Source organism: Chelonia mydas, chromosome 16 (assembly GCF_015237465.2).
Source record: "Chelonia mydas isolate rCheMyd1 chromosome 16, rCheMyd1.pri.v2, whole genome shotgun sequence".
NCBI lineage: Eukaryota > Metazoa > Chordata > Testudines > Cheloniidae > Chelonia > Chelonia mydas.
The window spans coordinates 15,067,677-15,085,785 of NC_057857.1; the positions used below are offsets into that span (position 1 = coordinate 15,067,677).

The following is an 18,109-nucleotide window of genomic DNA, read 5'->3' on the forward strand; positions in this document are numbered from 1 at the left end:
CCTTCTGCATCTCGTGTTAGGCAATCCTCTACCTTTTACACAAATCATCCTTCCCGAAGACTCCCCAACAAACATCTCTTCTCCCAGGACAAGGTAACTGCAAAATAAAGATTACGCATGGACGAGCAATCAGAGTGAGAGATTGGTGGGCGTGTGGGAGGCTCAGTCGCTAAGGCTTCTGGTTCCAACCCACTTGGGAGTTTGCTGAGCTTGCTATGAGAACTGCACTTCATTTATATCCCTGTTTACCTCCAGGTTTGGTATGTGCTCACTTTTATCATGGTAAATCACTGATGTCAGAAATGTTGCCTCACGCAACTGTGGCAAGAGAGAAGAAAACTGATGCTGAAGTAGGGAAGCCTGTGTCTTTTAAAGCACCTGCCCTTTTCTCATGTCTCATTTTTGGGTCTTTGTCCCAGGTTTTGCCACGAGCTTGAGCCGTTTGTGCTAGCCAGGATCACTCAGAGGGTGAAGGGAAGTAGGTGTGACGTTCTGGTCTCTAATAATAATGCTGATGATAGTTTGGAACAAATGTACTTTACAAATATCCCAACCTGGCAGATTGGGGAACAGAGATGGGTGAAGTGACTTGCCCAAAGCCACACAAGTTGGTGACAGTGCTGGGGATAGACCTCCAGGAGGCCTGCTTCCGCCTCTAGAGGCTGATCTATACGCAACCAGAGACGAGAACGAACAAACTCCTTTCACTTGGGAGTCTGGGAATCCCACAAATGGCACCCAAACCCTCCCCCAGAAAATCATCACGTCAGCGGTATCCTCCTCGTAGACAGGGACCCACCGTGCTGCAAAACTGATGTGGGGCTCCACCAAAAAGACCCTGGCGCTGGACCCTCCCCACCCACTCAGGGGCCTTCACCTGCACAGGTGTCCCCAGCACCGAGACAGCATGCCCCCGTGGGTGGGGAGGACAGCACCCCTAGGGGCGCACCTGGCTATCCCTGGGGAGGGTGCCAAGGGGCTCTGTGGGGCGGAGGCTGAGCACCCCCTGCAGTGTTGTATGGACCCGTGGCCCCCGCACGGAGCCTGCAGGCGCCAGGGCTGAGCTGAGACCGGCCACACTCATCGCACCCATGGGCTCCCGGCCGGGGCGGGCAGGGAACAGGCTGCGCCCTGATCGGGTCCGTTCCTGGGCTCCCCCGGCCCCGGCCCAGCTCCGTCCCGGGGGCGGCCCCTACCTTGCCGCTGGCGGTGCCTCCGCTCACCCCGATCAGGAAGGGCCTGGGGTGCGGGCGCTCGGCCTCCCCCGCGCCGAGGCTGCTGCCCGCCGAAGCCATGGCTCACCAGTCGCCACTGCCCCAAGAGGACTACAACTCCCAGCAGCCACTGCGCCGCGCAGCCCCCTAGCAGAGCCGCCGAGCGGCAGTGAGGCAGGCTGGGAGCTGTAGTCCTTGCGTCCGCAGCATTCAGAGCTTGCGCAGTCGGCTCTGCAGCCCGTGATAACAGACCAGCTGGACAGGGCTGTGAAAGTAGAGGGGCTGAGGGTGTGGGGGTGACCTCTTAACACGGGGAGGGTTACAAATCAGGGGCGGATGGATCAACACTGCAACGGGCTGAGAGCAGGCCGTGGCAATGGTTTTTCAGATGGAAACCGACCCTTTCATAAAATCATTTTCCATGGGAAACCTGCAATTTTGCCAAAAAAACCCACCCCTAATTTTCCGCCCGGAAAATCACGATGACAACTCCCCCCCTGCCCCAGTGCTCAGCCTCCCCTCCCACCCTAGGATGGCCAGATAGCAAGTGTGAACAATCAGGACACCTGGGGGTGGGGGGGGGTGGCTGGGTACTAGGCTCCTCTATAAGACAAAGCCCCTAATATTGGGACATCTGGTCACCCTACTCCCTCAGCTCCAGCGGTCAGACAGGCAAAGCCTAGGGAGGTAGGCTGGAAGGGTCTTGTCAATTGCAGTTTCTCACTGAGAGCAGGCGGGGGCCGCTGGAAAGCTGGAAAACTCCATTTCGATCCTCCGGAAAAGGATTTTTTCTAGATATCTCTCCCTGCAAACAACTGTTGCGTTTTTGACTTTTCACCCCCATTCAAGAGAAAACATTTTCAAAAACGTGAAATTTTTCACAGGGAGGGATTTCCATTTCCCAGGCCAGCTCTAATCAGTACACCAGCATTTAGAGACCAAAGGATCCCCACTGGATTTACCAGGGAAAGGGATTCCATCATGTCTAGTACATGGAAAGGTGGAAGCAGCTGGGAGCTCCCCCTGGGTGGCCTTGAAGGGGTGCACGTACTATCATGCCACTCACTCCCACGCCTGTACCTTTAACACTACCTTTTGCCCTCCTCCTAAAGAATTATGACAACACCCTACTGCACTTTCAGCAAAAGCACAAGGAAATCCAAGTGCAATGTCCTACTGTTATATAACATGTCCTACTTGCATAGCCTACATTTCACCAACGGGCAAAGTATAACTAAAGTCAACGCTCTGTAAAAGCAAAAAGCATTAAGTCAGAGCAGCACTATTTTCTTTTATCACAACAAGCTGCTTTTATATATTGAATATTTCATCCAAAATGCTATTCAGCACACGTAATGCTTTGCACTTTGGATGAAAGATTGCAGAACAAATGCAAGATGGTGTAAAAAAAGCAGCCACCTTGGATCTGTCATCGAAAAAATGCATGATACTTTGACTTTAACAAAGAAATGCTAATGCAGAAATTTTTCCTAACCCTCTTTCTTTGGCTGACTTTCCCTTCCGTGGGCTGGTCAACATTAGAAAATTTGGCAGCAATAGAAGACAGTATCAGCTGGATAATGGAGGTAATACATGGATACAAAGTCCCAATGAAGACATACAGGCTGCACTGATGCAAAGCAGGGTTTAACTCCACTGATATTCCAGTAAATAACTGGTGTAAGCCCCACTTTATACAAATGCAGCACGTCTGTATTCAACTGGTATTATTATAGTGCCTAGAATCTCCCGTCATGGACCAGGACCCCATTGTGCTAGGTACTGTACAAATACAGAACAGAAGCATGGTCCCTGCCCCAGAGATCTAAGACAAGATCTACAATCTAAGACGAGAGACAGCAGATGGATTCAGACAAAGGGGGAGCGTCAATGCAGTTACACTGTTGTGAATTACATTAATATAAAGAGGGCTGTAGTTACACCTGTAAACATTTTCAGCAATTCTCCGTATGTAGACAAGAGGCCCTTATTTTCTTCCTGCTTTTGGGGGAAGGAGATTACAAAAGTCAAGAGTCCACAGCAATTTCCCTGGCAGCAGTTCAGTTTTACTTTCAGCCTAAAAAAGTCTGCACGGCCTCTCCTTTATGTGGACAATTTCACTCCTGAAAGAAACTGGCAGATTCCTTTTCCAATCTGTCTGGCTGCACCTTTCAGAAGCACTTAGCAAAGGCCAAACAAAGTTTCCAGCTCTCCTTCGTCTCCAAAACGTGAAACTAGGGAGAAGTAATGTGAATTCACATTTTCTTTTGTTTTTTAACAAACAATTCCCTGAGTGAGTGGAGCTCTAGAAGAGACACCTCAGGGGCAGGTTCAGGGCAGCCTGAAGGAGGGGAAACAGGCTTTCTAATTTCTTAACCTTTGTAAAGGTTTCCAGCCTCTCTCCTCATGTTTTACACTCCCCCTAGTGATTTGAAAATTGAAGTTGCTGCTCACTGCTGCTTGTAATGGTTCTTAGCAGCAGCTGCTCTGGCTTTTAGCTTCCAAAAGCTGGGAAAGGGAAATGTTCTGGGAGCTTGCTGTTCAATTTTCTCCCTTTTTCATTGTTTTTCTCTAAGGCCTTACCCAAAGCCCACTGAAGTCTTTCAATTGAAAGGCTCCCGTTGATTTCAGTGGGCTTTGGATCAGGCCCTGCGTGAGAACAGAGCTGCTGAAAGATGTCAGCTTGACGCTACTGGAGAGTAAAAGCCTTTTTCCCCTAGAGCAGGTGCAGCATGGGTGGAATTCAGAGGGACAATCACTCTCCATAGTGCTTTCAGTCACCGTCCTCTCTGCTGAGGCTCCCAACAAAGGGGTCAACATGCCAATGGTATTGCTATTTTTTTATACCTGCCTACCAGAAACAAGGCTGAGACCCCTCAAAACTCACTGGCCAGACATCTGTCAGAGGGTCACTACTTTTGGTCATTATTGACACGGGGCAGATTTAAACCAGTGATCAAGAACTGTGAGCTCTGTGTTCCGTTCCTAATTCCCTGAGCAGATAAACCTTAAATATTAACAGTTTGGGAGGGGATTAATCTAGACCTTGGGTCTCTCCCCTCCCCCAACTCACGTAGCTATATGAGGAGTGTTAAACTCTTGAGTAAGCTTTATAATAATTTCTGATAGTAGAGACCTCAGTAATTTAGCAGACAAAGGCATAGCAAGATTCAATGGCTGGAAGCAAGAAAAACTCAGACTAGAAATAAGGTACATGTTTTTAACAGTGAGGGTCATTAAGCACTGGAACAACCACAGGTTGTGGTGGATTCTTTGTTACTTGAAGTCTTTACATCGCGATGCTGCAGATAAGCCAGAAGTTACAGTCTTGATGCAAGCATCAACTTGTGAAATTCTCTGGCCTGTGTTATGCAGGAGGTCTTATTAGATGGTCCTAATGGTCCCCTCTGGAATCTGACCATCAATCTACAATATTACCAGGCTATCTACAATGCACGAGTGTTATCTACATAGTAGAAACAGACAACAGATTGTATGGAAACCAGTATCAGAAGATAAACATCTATCAGAGAACTAGAAAATAGATGGCAAACACGAACAGAGCAGTCTTGGGAGGAATTTTTAGACAAGATCACGTGTGTGAGAGAAAGGCGGGGAGTTGGCGTTCACTACAAGGAGAAAGAATAGTTTGTTTGCCATGTAAAATCAAATTCCAAAGGACTTTTTTAGGCTAGGCAAATATTTCTTTCCATGTCCCTGAAGTGGTACAGATTTGTCTCAAAGCAAAAAAACTGGAAGGGAATATCTTGGAAGGTAGCTGGGTCAGTGGCCTATTCCCCTCAGAACATCATCCAGGCAATTTCACAGGAACCTGCCTCTAAAAACAGATTCAAAAACCAAAGATTTTATTAACTACGTAATGGAACAAATGCTTCAGAGAGACCCAGAAAGGCCAGGTTCAAGTATGGGCCACATTTATATATGAGAAGTGCAACCACAGGACAGTGTAGCAAAAACTACCAATTATATGAACAAATTGGGGTGGACAAGGCAAGAAGTGGATTAGGAACTGTGAGACATTTAAAAGAAACTGCAGTGTAATAACACAGTTCTGCCCCTCGGTGGGACTAGTGTTAATGGTCAACCATAAACCCTGGTAGGAAAGTCGGAATCAAAGGTCTATATTACTCTCTAAAACCCTTCTCACAAAAACTGGAGGGGGGGCACATACTTTAATCGCTACAAAGAGAAATAAATCAGTCAAACTTAAAAATGTGTCGGGTGTAATCATTAAACTATTTACACCCAGAGAAAAAAGTTAACAATGCAGCTGCGGGGTGATAAGGGAAATTATTGGAATTAATAGGAAATGAGAGATTTTCAAACCAGACATAAGGTAAATTTTGCTGAAGATTTTGCTTATATGGGAAATTGTTTTAATTGCTCTTAAATTAACACAGACAATTTAACGGCTAACTGGAGGTCTTTGATTGCCTGGTCATCACAAAAGGGAGCTGCATTTCGTGGGTCCTCATTAATTCTTTGCAGTCTGATGAAACCTCAGGAAAAAAGGCCACTCCCCCTTTGAATCAGACAGCAGCACCCTCTGCAGCCACAGACATCAAGAAACAGCCACAAGTGTTAATTAACTCCATATTTGGAGTCAATGATTCCCAGGAGAGAGGGGTACAGACTGAAGCCAGCACTGCAATTGTGCCGCGGCCCAGGTATAGCAGCAGAAATAACTGCCCAACAAAGCAGCCTCGGGGAGGGAAAGGACAGACTTCTGCGGGAACAGCTAGGTTGGTCAGGGGCATGAGGAGGTGACCGACATAGCTGAGGTGACAGAAATCTGGAGTATAGACATAGTCACTCGTGTCACTAGACTAGTGCAAAGTGCAGCTTTGCTGGCATAGCTCTGAGAGCTTTGCTGGTGTAATACAACAGTATTCCTAGTGCTCCTTGTGTAAACAGACTCCTGAGAGCTGGGCTACTCGCCCAGGCTGTACTGCTTTCCACACTAGAGCCTGTATCAGTATAACTGTATCCATAACAAATCACAGTTACACCAGCACAAAAGCTGTGTGGAGACCAGGACCCGAGCCTCCTGTCCCCCCGAGGGAGGCAATATAATGACCGCTGCTGCTTAGAGCCGGACAAGAAATTAAGCCTATTTTCACGAGACGTTACAAAGTTGTTTTAACTTCAAAGGGCTTGAAACAGATCCAGTTTGGGTCTCCCTTCGCCTTTACAATTTCCCAAGTTTTGCTCTCTGCAACACTTTTACTGAAGATGTCGCCGAAACTTTAGAGAACCGCAGGTTTTGGTAAAATGTTTCAGTGAATGAAGGGGAAGGCATGATATTTTTTGTGAAAAAAAATTGACACTGGCAACTTTTCACAAAAAATATTATTTTTGCAACAAAAAAGCCAAATGCACTTCACTTGAAAAATGCCAAGCATCTCTGCTTGTCTGGGGTTGGAAGAGGAGCTCCTCCAACTCTACACAGCTCCCAAAATCAGTGTCCACCCATGTCAGCTCAGCCACAACTGCCATACATGTAGCATTGCTGTGCTCTGTTAAAAAAACAAAAACAAAACACAAAACAGCAGCTGTGTTCCACCCCAGAGGTGGCTGCAGGTCAGCGAGGGCTGCCTGGAAATGAAAGATGGTGGCTCCTAGAAGCCACGTGATCCCCAATTACTCTAGGGTGCTTAGTGAAGAGAGAAGACAAGTTCATCTCACGTTTGTTCATTGACTGAGTGGCAGCAGCAGCTGCCACTCAGAAACTAAAAGATTCTCCCCCAGTGCGCTCCCCAAATGTTTATTAGTTGTGGGGATCTGTATCATGTTGTTATACAGGGCTCCATGCCAGGCGAGCACTTTACAAATGTAAAGGACGGGCTCCTGTCCCAAAGAGATTACAGTCCTGCAAACACACGTGAGTAACTTTTATTTGGTGAGGAGTCCCATTGGAGTCACTGGGATTGACTATGTCAGTAAAAAGAAAAGGAGGACTTGTGGCACCTTAGAGACTAACCAATTTATTTGAGCATGAGCTTTCGTGAGCTACAGCGAAGTGAGCTGTAGCTCATGAAAGCTCATGCTCAAATAAATTGGTTAGTCTCTAAGGTGCCACAAGTCCTCCTTTTCTTTTTGCGAATACAGACTAACACGGCTGTTACTCTGAAATATGTCAGTAAAGTCACTGATGTGCACAAGGGTTTTGTAGGATTGAGTCCATGACAGACAATAGTCCCCTCCCCTGAGAGCAGGGAGAGGCTGCAACACAAGATATTAGGTCTGTCTTTTTACCTAGGCTCTATTTGAACCCTTGTCTCGCTGAATCTATTCATTTGTCAATAGTCTCTTGTGGCTGATTTTTTTAATCAGCACCTATTTCTCCAATTTATTGTTTTTCATTAAACGGCTAATGGGAAACACAAAATTAATGACAATGGGCTCTGCTGCTCCAGCAGCTTTCCCCCAGACAGTTCTAAGAGCATTTTATAAACTGTATATAAAAGGGCTCACTTCACACACCATGGAAACGCAGCCATCTCTGGGGTGGAACATAGTGGCAGTTTAACAGCTCACAGTAACACTACTCTACGTTCTCACCACCAATTCACTGCTTAGTAAAGGTGAAGAGAGTGGCCTGCTCCCTCACTGAACAGGGAACACACCAGGCTGCATTGTGTAACAAGCCCCCTTTCCCAGACACATTTCACACTAATGCAAGGGGCTGATTTAAGGTGATTCTTTTGTCCATATTGGGGAGATTGGGTTTTTTAAAAGACAGTCCCTCCTTTGAAGTGCTCTCAGGCAGAAACCCCCCTTCCCCTCCTCAAGGCAGCAACACCACCCCATTCCAGGTCTAAATGCCAAGGAAACACCAGCCCTGGCTCCCAGTCACAGTTATTTAGTATGATTTGGCTCCAACAGGTATTTACAGTTCAAAGGGCTTCGTGGCCTGTTTGGGGGGTGTCCCTCCCCCTCTATTGTATCCCCTTATCTGGAGCAGGCTCTGACAGGCTTATGCTTATTCTGCCAGGGTAGATAGGGAAGGCTGGTCTCACTGCATCTGGCCTTCATCCCCCCAGCCACCCCGCCCCCAGGAGCAGGGAGATACTGGTACAGCCTGGCCTGGCTGGGAACACCATGGCACGGGAGCTGCGCTGCCCTTGTGTACACAGTCATCTGCAAACAAGCTTGTCAATTATTAATAAAGCTCAACTCAGCCCCAGGAAACTGAATCCGAGCAGGGAAGGAGGCACAGGGCTTAGTTCACGGGACAGTCACTCCCTAGGGAAATGCAGGAAGAGGACTCTCTCTCTAGATCAGGAGCATAGATAGCTCAATAGAGTTTCCTAAGAACAGCTGATCCCACTGAAAGGGAATCTTTGCTCTGCTTTGGGTCGCTCACCAGCATGGTCTGGAGTGAAACCGACTAAGAAGCGAGAAGAATGACCACTGATTCAGGTAACGTGAACTTTCATTTCTTTTGGGCGGAGTAAACAATGCCTGGACATTGCACAATGCCTGGACATTGCTCTTCATACTCTGGAGTGGCTCGAAGGCAAGTGCTCAGCTCTATAAGGGCCAGTTCAACTGCATTTGCTTGTGTCTGGAGGTGGGAGACTCCTGTAGTCTGTGCAGTTCGTAGCAAACTAGGGTCTACCAAGAGTTATACAATCTCCTCTGTGAGCTAAGAAAAGACCATAATCTCCCTGCCACGGATGGGGAAACTGAGGCACAGGAGGAGTTTGGCAACTGACTCAAGGTCATATAGCAAGTCAGCATCAGAGCCAGGATTAAAACTCAGGAATTCCAGGTTCCCAGATGAGGTTCAGAGCATGTTATCTCTTACATTATTAGTTCACGTAAAGAGAACCCCCCTCTGGAAAGTAGCACATTAGAGACTAGTACCAGCTGCCAGAGCTCTTTTCTGATTCACAAAGCGATGCACAGTGTTTTGTGGGGAAGGAGGAAGTTGGTCTGTGCATGTTTGGGAGAGTTTCCATGTGGCTGGGAGCTCCCAGTCACCAAAGAGGGGGAGTGAATTCTCACACTGTCGAGCTGCAGCAGATTTCAGGGCCTTGCCAGTCAGTTTCCTAACAGGAGAAACCAGTGGCATGGAATCTGGGTATTTACACTACATACAACAGCCCTTGGACAAAGGTGGTCACAAACAGCATGCAGGCAATCCCCTCCTTCAGGAATTGCAGCCAAAACCCAATGCCTAGTTTCCAAGAGGAAATTCTGTCCCAAGAATTGAGGCCAGATACGAGAGCAACTCAGACAGGTTCTTTCTCCCCCACGTCTATATGGAGCCTCAAGGAGCTGCAGCTTCAAGCACAGGCTGTTTGTAGGTGGCTCTTCAACCACCTGGTGGGTCATGGGCATGGGGACACATGTGAACAGGTGTATCCAGGAGGCACGCTGGTAAGCCAAGTGGGAATCAGGCAGAGGTCTAGCTGGTTTGGAGCTATACGGAGTTCCCCCCAGAGTTTTGGGTTTGAACAAACGTCACAACTTTTGAGCAAAACTCAGTCGAGACAGCTGGGTTCCAGCTGCTCTCCTGGGGAACCCCTGAATTTCATTGGATTTGGAGAGAAAACACGTGAACCCATTCTGTGTGGCACTGAACATCAATATAAGGCCAGCTGCCGAGGAGCAAGCCCAGTGACATCCCAATGCCACGATCACACTGCAGCCATGGTACACAGGTGCAGCCTCTGCAGTAGCCAGACTGCTGTAAGGTGTGCGCAGGATAAGGATGCTCTGTCTCCCTGCAGTACCATCTGAGGATTGCCCTATCTACAGCTGTTCTGCAGCTTGGACCCACTTGCTATGAGGGATGCATGTGGTCTTGCTGCCAGAGCATCATGCTTCCCCCAGAGGGCCTGAATGGAGAAGTCAGCATAAGCGACCGATTCCTTCCCTGGCACAGCTGGGTGTTGGGGGCACCCTACTGCTGCGTCTCATTAAGGAGGGTCCCAAGGAGCTCACTCAAAGACCAGAGGACACACAGTCTGAGCAAATATAACTTTTTTCCTCTGGGGGGTGGGGGGAGATTCGGGTCAATTGACACACTTCACAAATTCATGTTGATGTTGGCAAATTATTTTAGCTGATAAAAAAATCTGCAAAAGTCAAAACATTTTTTGTCATTTTTGAAACAAAACATTTTGACTTTTTGATTGGAAACACCTTTTTAAAATTACCTTTATTTCTTTAATTTAAAAGAAGGGGGGCGGGGAGCTCAAAATTGAAACAAAACATTTAGCTCGACCCCAACTGAGCTAAATTTATTTATTTACTTTTTGATTTGCTGAACTGGAAAATTTCACTTTTGGGTTGACCCAAAATGATTTTTTCTCTGATTTTTCAGAACTACCAGTGAACCAAAAAATCCATTTCCCCCACTGTTCTAGTTCCAGAGAAGCGCTCTAGTGTGGGGTGGGTGGCTGGCAGGCAGGCGTCTCTCTCTCTCTCATTTGGACATTGTTTTCAATTAATAGTCTGACTCCTGAGGGCTAGTCCTAACTTTGACACTGACTCAAGCACTGACCTTGGGCAAGTCATGTAGCCTCCTTGCTTCGGTATCTCCATGTAGGAAGGAGAGTCATTGCTGCCTTATCTCTCAGAGGTCTGGAGGAGAGGGAATAGTCACTCACAAACCTAGCAATATAAACCACTAATGAAGGGCTGGATGTTACTTAGATTTCTTTACAGTTGCTCTTCTCCTCCAGAGGGGAGAGTCAAAGCCCAGGAGTAGGTTCTCTCTTAGCAAAGGAACTAAAGATAGAAGCTACAGCTGGACGGGCCTAGCGGCCATCCAGGGGTGCTCCCTACTCTGCCCTGCTCAGGCAGCTGACCTGTCACTCTGCAGAACACACCCAGCCTTGGGATACTTCCCCCTTCAGAAGGAGCCATGGATGTTTGTTGGCCTCTGGTACTGACACGAAATCTGGTGAGCACCTACTCTTTGGCCTAGGAACAGCTACTCCACGGGGCCTCCCCTGCTCTGACACGCCTCCCCCGTCAGGCCAGATGCTAACCTACCCCAGCTCTTTTATTTATTTCTCTATATCGGCCCAGCATGTGGTGTTTATAGTGGCTGAACCGCAGGAAGGCTGTGGTTTATGTTATGGTAGATACTGAGCAGGAAATCCCCCGACGGAGAGTTGAAGGTGCGTGGGGAGATCCAGTCAGCTGGGACGGGGGTTTATCCTGCTTGACCAGGCCACAGAAATTGGGCAAGGCCTAAAAATTTTCTGCGTGCTAGGGAGGGCAGTTCTAGGCCCTCTAGGGCTTTAATATTCAACGCAGAATTTCTTACAGGGTCAGGGCCATTTTCAAGACATTTCATTGCACTCGCAGGTCCCTGGGGCAGGAAGGGTCATTTCTGTCTTGACCCAAAGCTCTTAGGGTGGGTGGTTCTGCCCAGGTCCCTCCTGCTGAAGTGCAGCCAGAGCAGACTCTCACTCTCAGCACAAACCAGCAACCAACTCTAAGTCCTGGAACTTGAGCCAAGGACTGACTAGGATTTCACACCAGGGAGGTGGCCCAGTTTGGACAGGTGCTGGGCCTCTCACTCTCCTTGGCAGGTCCCAGCTTCAGGTGAGAGCCCCAATTAGACATGCTCCAATGGCTGTGTGTCCTGCTAAGAGTGGAAGCCGGGCTCTTCTGCCATAGCTGAGATTGATGCCCCGCAATACAACCTGTTATGAGGCTTCTGTGCTGTGCTGGCAGCCACTAGGGAGGGAGGAGGCAGGCAGCAGCCTTAGGGTATGTGCCTGCCTTGGTTTGGTTTAATTCTCCTTAGTTGTCTGGAATCCCAGGCATCCAAGATGGGACTCTAGGGGCTTCCAGCTGATGGAGAATTTCCTGCAGGGGATTATTCAGACAGTGATGGCATTTTGTACACATATAGCACCCTTCTTCTGGAGATCTCACAGTGTGTCACAAACCCATCACCTCCCTAAACCTCCCACCCAAGTAAGAGATCATTCCCTCCATTTTAAGAATGGAGAAACCAAGGCATGGAGAGGGTGTAACTTGCCCAGTGTCACACAGGATGAGTTCATGTCTTCTCCCTTTGAGAACACAATGCCAGACACGCCATTAGCATAGACCTCCCCTTAACAGCAACAGTGACATATTGGCCAGCAGGTTTTCTTCCTCCTCTAGATCCCTTCCCACCCCCTTGGAAGATCAGTGGGATACAACCCCGCTCAGCTGAGACTCAGCCCACCCACAGCGATACTCAAACTTAATTCTTGTCTTGAGACACTAAAGGCCATGAAGACTAGAAACCCACTGACTCACAGTAAAGTCAGTTGCAGAGCAGGGAATGGAACCCAAGAGTCCCAGATTCCCTTCAACAACACTGCCTCATTTTAAAGTGTCACATGCCCAGCTATGCTCTCAGAAACCACCAGCTGCAGCTGGGCCCACAGCGACATTTCAATAGCCCAACGCATTGCACCTTGGAACCAAAGTGCCAATGCACTCCAGAGCAGCCACTGAGAAGGCTTTTGCTCTGTCAGGTCACTTCCCTTTCCAGGTGTTTGCTTATGGGGCAGAGCATTATTATTGCAGACACCCTTCTCCTAGAATGGGGGAAAGGAGATTTACAGATACTAATCAGCAGGCCCCAAATTGTAATGATCTTACCGGATATGTGACTGACTCACCATGTGGCCTTGCACAAGCTACCTCGCCTTGCTGTAGCAGCTTCCCCACCTATAAAATGAAGATAAAGAATACTTATCTACCCACAGCATAGGGGCATTATGGGAATTATTTAACTGTGCAGTGCATTCCATTTATAAAAGCACTTATATATGGAAAGCGTTAGTAATTAATGTATAGGCTAAGCACAATAATTTATGCCCATTTAAAGAAAAACAACAAGTACAAATGCAAACACTGCAGGAGAGAGCACAGTGTGTGAGTCTCCTGTGCAACAAGCTGCAGCCCCTCAGAGTCAAAGGACAGCTGTCTTTGTATGTAGGTAGAGTCCTTCAAAATCTAAAAGGTGCACTACCCAGAGAAGGTGGCCGTGGCTGCATAGCTACATAGCACCACTGTCCTTCTGCCGTCTTGAAAAATCACCATGAGCTGAGATTTGGTGCACAATGGCAGCTGAAGGAGTTGTCCAGGATGGTATGGACATACTGGATTTTTTGGTATAATATGTTAATTGGATCACCCTCAGTAATATTACAAACCACCATAACATGTTGTCCCCATGTATGTAGATCATATACATGAAGTCACGCAACTTTCTGTGCTGAGTCACATGCAAATAACCCCATCATGTTTTCAACAGCACTTTTAATTTCCCATATCAACAGGCTATGATAACAGTTTCCAAAAAGACACAGAATTTTTTTTGGTTTGTCAACTCCCTTCTTCTCCCTTCTCCAAGAAGAACCTGCGGTTATTTCCTACTAAAAAGAAAACATCCCCTGGTATGCAGAGCCATGCTGCCGTTAGCAAGCCTTCAACAAAAAAACAGGGCAGAGGAAAAAAGGCAGTAAGGCCACCAAGCAGTGATTAAACAACAGATCTGGTATGAAATAAACTCTACATTAGCGGAGCCCTTGGAAACAACAGGCCGATGCTCAGTTCAAGGAGCGAATGAGGTGCAATTACATTGAGATTCTTCTGTTCTTCTTCTGTAGAGATTTACAGCACAGCGTTGTCACAGCCACCTCTGTCTTTGCTATTCACTTGGCCTGAGACAGGTACACAAACACCATGTTGACTGCAATTCTAATGCATTGGGCTGATTCATGAGTACTGAGTAAAAGCAGAAGTCATTGTGCCCAGCCAGGCCTCTGGAGGTTCTGAGATTTGAATAAGCCCCTCTCCGGGCCAATAGGGTTGAGCTGGAAACCTCCAGAGAACAACGTGTCATGAGATTTCTGGTGCCTGTTGCTTCTGGTCTCCCAGTGCCCCCACAATATCTCAGCATAGCTGCTTGTGGCACAGGAGAAAAACAAAGCTAATGTCGCACTGCAAGCTGACAGTCTGGGTCAGTTCAAGGGTGGCTCTTATTTGGCTGAGCCTGTCTGTGGAAGGGACCTAGGAGGCCCACAGCATGAATGTGAGGATGAGCTGTTTTGGCTGCCCAGCTCTATGTAGAGCCGTGCTTCGTGTATGTCACATTAGTTTGCAGAGGCATGTCTGAGCACTTTGGAATGAGGAATCTTCACTTCCTTAGACCAACAATATCAGCAAGTGCCTGTCACTCACTTTAACCTTTGCTGCAATTTCTTCTAAGGGCCAGAGATGGAAGGTGACCTCTCCTGCACCTCGACTGAGGGACTGAGGAGCTGCGAGCCCCTGGAGGGAGGCAATGCCAGCAAGGAAGGAGCGATGGGGCCAGCCTGGGATGCCACTCCAGACCACAGCGGAGGAGGGATCACAGGCCTGGAGCAGCAGGGCTGCACTGGAAGTACATCTTCTGGATTCACAAGTACTGTGGTCGAGCCCAGCCTCCCTGCATGTGATGGGCAAGAACCCAAGTGCACTTCAGGAGTCACCAACACAAGCTTTGTTGGGGATCCCCCACCCTATTCTCCTCCAGACCCAAAGACTGCTCACTTGATGTACCCACCTTTCCAGGCCATCTCAGGACAAGTGCCCATCATGTACCAGCCAGGACCTTTGCAGCAGAATTTACCTCCTGGCTCCTTCCCATACACTATTGTATGTAACCACAGTAGCACTTCTCATTACTGTTGAGTGTAATGTTCGTCCCTATCCTGCAGTCCCCCCATTCTCTCTCACTGGTTACCAGCATGCTACAGATTAGTTACCTAGGCTGTCATATCCCATGCGTGAGCTTCCTGCCTGGGGCCAATCTTCCACCAACGCATGGCCTTTGGGGGGAAGGAGAAGGCAGAGAATCCACATACTGCCCAAAGCAGACAGCCTTGAGTACATGCAGTGCAAAGTGACTGCATGGACTGAGCAACTTGTAGGCTAGTCCCAGCTCAGCCTCCAGCAGCAGGGTCAGAAGGGGAAGCCAGCAGATGGCCAGGGTATGTAAACAGGCAGGTCTGTACATTGCACAGAGAGTCCCCAGAAGTCCTAGAAAAGGATGATGCAGAATTGCCTCCCAAAGGAAATGGTGGAAGCCCCAAGGCTTGAGACCTGGAAATCCGGAGTGGACAATGAAATAAATAGAAATAAATAGCATAAGGAGCAATCCCTCAGAGGGAGTGGGTTGACCTACATGGGTCCTCTCCAATCTGCAACTCCAGCAATTCCACAGCAAAGGGATACCCCAGGTAGTGACCCTTTGTCCTTGGATCACTCTCTCCACATTACCTGTGTCCAAGAATTACCAGAATCCTTTGCTCTGTGTTGCAGTACAACGGGCTTCCTGCCAGTCGGCTTCCAGGAGCAGCAGACAGGAGGCGTCCGCCCAAAGATTATATGGTGGAGTCGGTGCTGGTGACGATTTTCTGCTGCTTATTGACAGGGGTGATCGCCCTTGTCTACTCCCACGAGGTAGGACGTGCCCTTTCCTTCCTGTGGCCTGGGCTCTCTGAACTTGGTTGGAGGAGGGATGAGGGGTCCCTGTGCTTAATATAGTTTATTCACCTAGTTAGGAATGTGGTTGGTTACACAGAACAATTGGCAGCACTGATAAAAGCACTCCAGTTGCTAGGCACCAGTTACATGTTCATTTCAGTGGGATTCTTTCCCCATGCCCCACTTTATCCAAGGGACATTGATTGTCAGCTGTAAGGATATGCTCACATGATCCTAAGAAAGCTCTGCTTAACGCCCGAACGGATGGCCGTACCGGTCAACAAGGCCCCTGTCAACAGGTGCTTGGGATGTGGGAAGGCAGGAAGAATTCCTTTCCTCTCCAGATCTGGTGATCAGTTCAGCATGGTGCATGTGACCACCCAGCTCCATGGTTAAACTTCCAATTCCCATTTATACTGGGAGTCCCAACTAATTGTCTATTTCCTGCTTGAATCCTAGTAACATGGATTCTGCAAGTACCTCATGGGGCAGAGAATTCCCAATGCGGACTGCGCTCTGTGAAGTAAAGCCCTACACATACTTAGCCCAAAGCTCTGGAAATAAAATAATGCCCTGGTCATCCCATGGCTGCTTAGTTCATACATATCTGTACATGGGTCATTATGGCCAGACAATGTACTCCTGTGTGTCTGACAGGGTGAATAAGCTGGTGGTTGAAAGACAGCCTGGTGCATCTTGCTGCACTTGGATAGATAACCAATGCTCTTTCTTATCAACAAAAGGGCTTTTGGGAAGGGTGCTGACAGTGCCTGCTGGTTTTCTGCATGGATCCATAGTCAGAGCCTTTGATGGTCTGAAATTTCATCCGTTTTCTTCTTCATTAGTCACAGTTAGTGCCTTTGGTTTTTATCAGATATGCTTAAAGCTCTTTTCAGGGAAACAGGGTCCTCTGTTTGGGAGGCCTCAGAACTGTCTTTGAAGTGCAAGAAACTTGCATCTCTCTTCTCATTGTTCACATTCTCTCCCCCAACCCCAGACACGAGCAGCCCTGAACAGAGGAGACCTGATCCAAGCCAAGCTAGCATCCAAAAAAGCCCGATCACTGGTTCTCTTCAGCCTGCTCTTTGGAGTGTTTGTGTGCATCAGCTGGGTCATCTATGTAGTGGTGGTCCTTTATGTATGATAGAGCACCCCACAGACGACAAGCCGCATCATGTGAAGAGCTCACCATCATCAGCGGCACCTGGGGGAGCGTGGCAAGCACCTAGTCGTGAGCTAAGAGAAGTGCCATGATACTGCAAGATGGCATGGAAATCAGAGGGTCTCTAAGCTGCCATGCTTTCTGCCAGCAGATACCGTGCAGCACAAGTGTATGCTTGCCCAGCCCCTGGGATTGCATTTCATTCTGTTCCTCAAGTGCAGTGACTGTGGGGTATTGTGCCAGTCTCAGCCAAACCAGCAGCACCACGGCAATGACTTAGATGCTGCCCCAAAGCTAGCATGGAAGCAACCCACCTGCCTCATCCAGCCCCAGGGGACTGCAAGACAAGTGAGCAAGCTCCACCGGACTGACCGCTCCGTTGCTTCAATAACTTGGGGCAATCCAAAAGCTGAACATCAGCTTCACAAAACACTATGTGTCCGAGGGCATCTCCATGATTTATCAACATCCAACACCTCATTCACAGCTTGTGGCCTCCATTCCCAGAACAGCATCTTGGTGGGAAGAAAACGTGCAATGTCAGCAAGCTGAAGGCAAAGAAGCTGCCAGCACAAGAACCCTCTCTCCCCTCTGCTAGGATATCCCAGTTTAGCTAGAATTCCTTTGTGGCTTGTGCTGAACAATGATCTATCTAGAAAAGGCAGAATCATGTCAATCATTGGAGAAAACAACCCAGACAGCTGCAGGAGAAGAGGTAACGTCTCTGCTGTCATATGTTATCCGATGGCAACACATTTTGTGATTGTGTTTTAGGCACACAAAATCTGGAGGTATCACTCCAATTCATAGGACTTGAATAAGAAGAAACACACCTTCCTGATGGCCTGAATATCGCAAGCTTTTAACATCCAGAATCTATGTTCGAAACGGCCAGCAAGGAAAACAAAGGCTGTGTTATTTCAGGATTTCACAGGAACAATTTAACCCGTTCTGGGGATTGTGGCCCAAGAACGGTCAATATGAAAACACTTTAATAAAAAAAAGAAAGAAAAGAAAAGAAAAGAGACCCATATATCCCCCCATTGCTGCTTCTAGATTTCAATAAAAAAACCAGGTTTGTCGAAATCTCATGTTTCCATATGTAACTATACGCACATCATAGACCCCCATTGACCCATTTTAAAACCAACCACTCTCTTATGGGCAGGCTTATTCATTATGGCATTTCCTGTGCCTTCTCCTGAAGCAACTGGTT

The 18,109-nt window shown here is 47.9% G+C and overlaps 2 protein-coding genes across 4 annotated transcripts in view; one reads left to right on the plus strand and one right to left on the minus strand.

The window, feature by feature from the left end:
* UCK1 (uridine-cytidine kinase 1) overlaps nt 1–12,895 on the minus strand; it is a 22,509-nt gene extending 9,614 nt beyond the window's left edge. The window contains exon 1 of one of the 3 annotated variants that reach the window (XM_037879699.1): nt 12,878–12,895. In XM_037879699.1, coding sequence (XP_037735627.1) covers nt 12,878–12,880 — 3 coding nt within the window. In that variant the 5' untranslated portion in view covers nt 12,881–12,895. Of the gene's footprint in view, nt 1–272; nt 1,076–1,196; nt 1,371–12,877 lie in introns of those variants that run through there. The other 2 variants (XM_007061043.4, XM_043530302.1) reach the window with 2 other exon arrangements.
* On the plus strand, nt 8,363–17,906 carry PRRT1B (proline rich transmembrane protein 1B). Its single transcript, XM_037879701.2, has 4 exons — nt 8,363–8,657; nt 14,473–14,900; nt 15,567–15,707; nt 16,729–17,906. Exons 1-4 carry the CDS (start codon nt 8,642–8,644, stop codon nt 16,873–16,875), a joined length of 732 nt encoding a protein of 243 aa, XP_037735629.1. The 5' UTR covers nt 8,363–8,641; the 3' UTR covers nt 16,876–17,906.
* Nucleotides 17,907–18,109: the final 203 nt, after the last annotated feature.

Coding starts and splice junctions, on each gene's coding strand:
- PRRT1B (XM_037879701.2), top strand. Junction 14,901..15,566: donor GCTCCTTCCCATACACTATT/GTATGTAACCAC, acceptor TCTGTGTTGCAG/TACAACGGGCTTCCTGCCAG. Junction 15,708..16,728: donor CCCTTGTCTACTCCCACGAG/GTAGGACGTGCC, acceptor CCCCAACCCCAG/ACACGAGCAGCCCTGAACAG.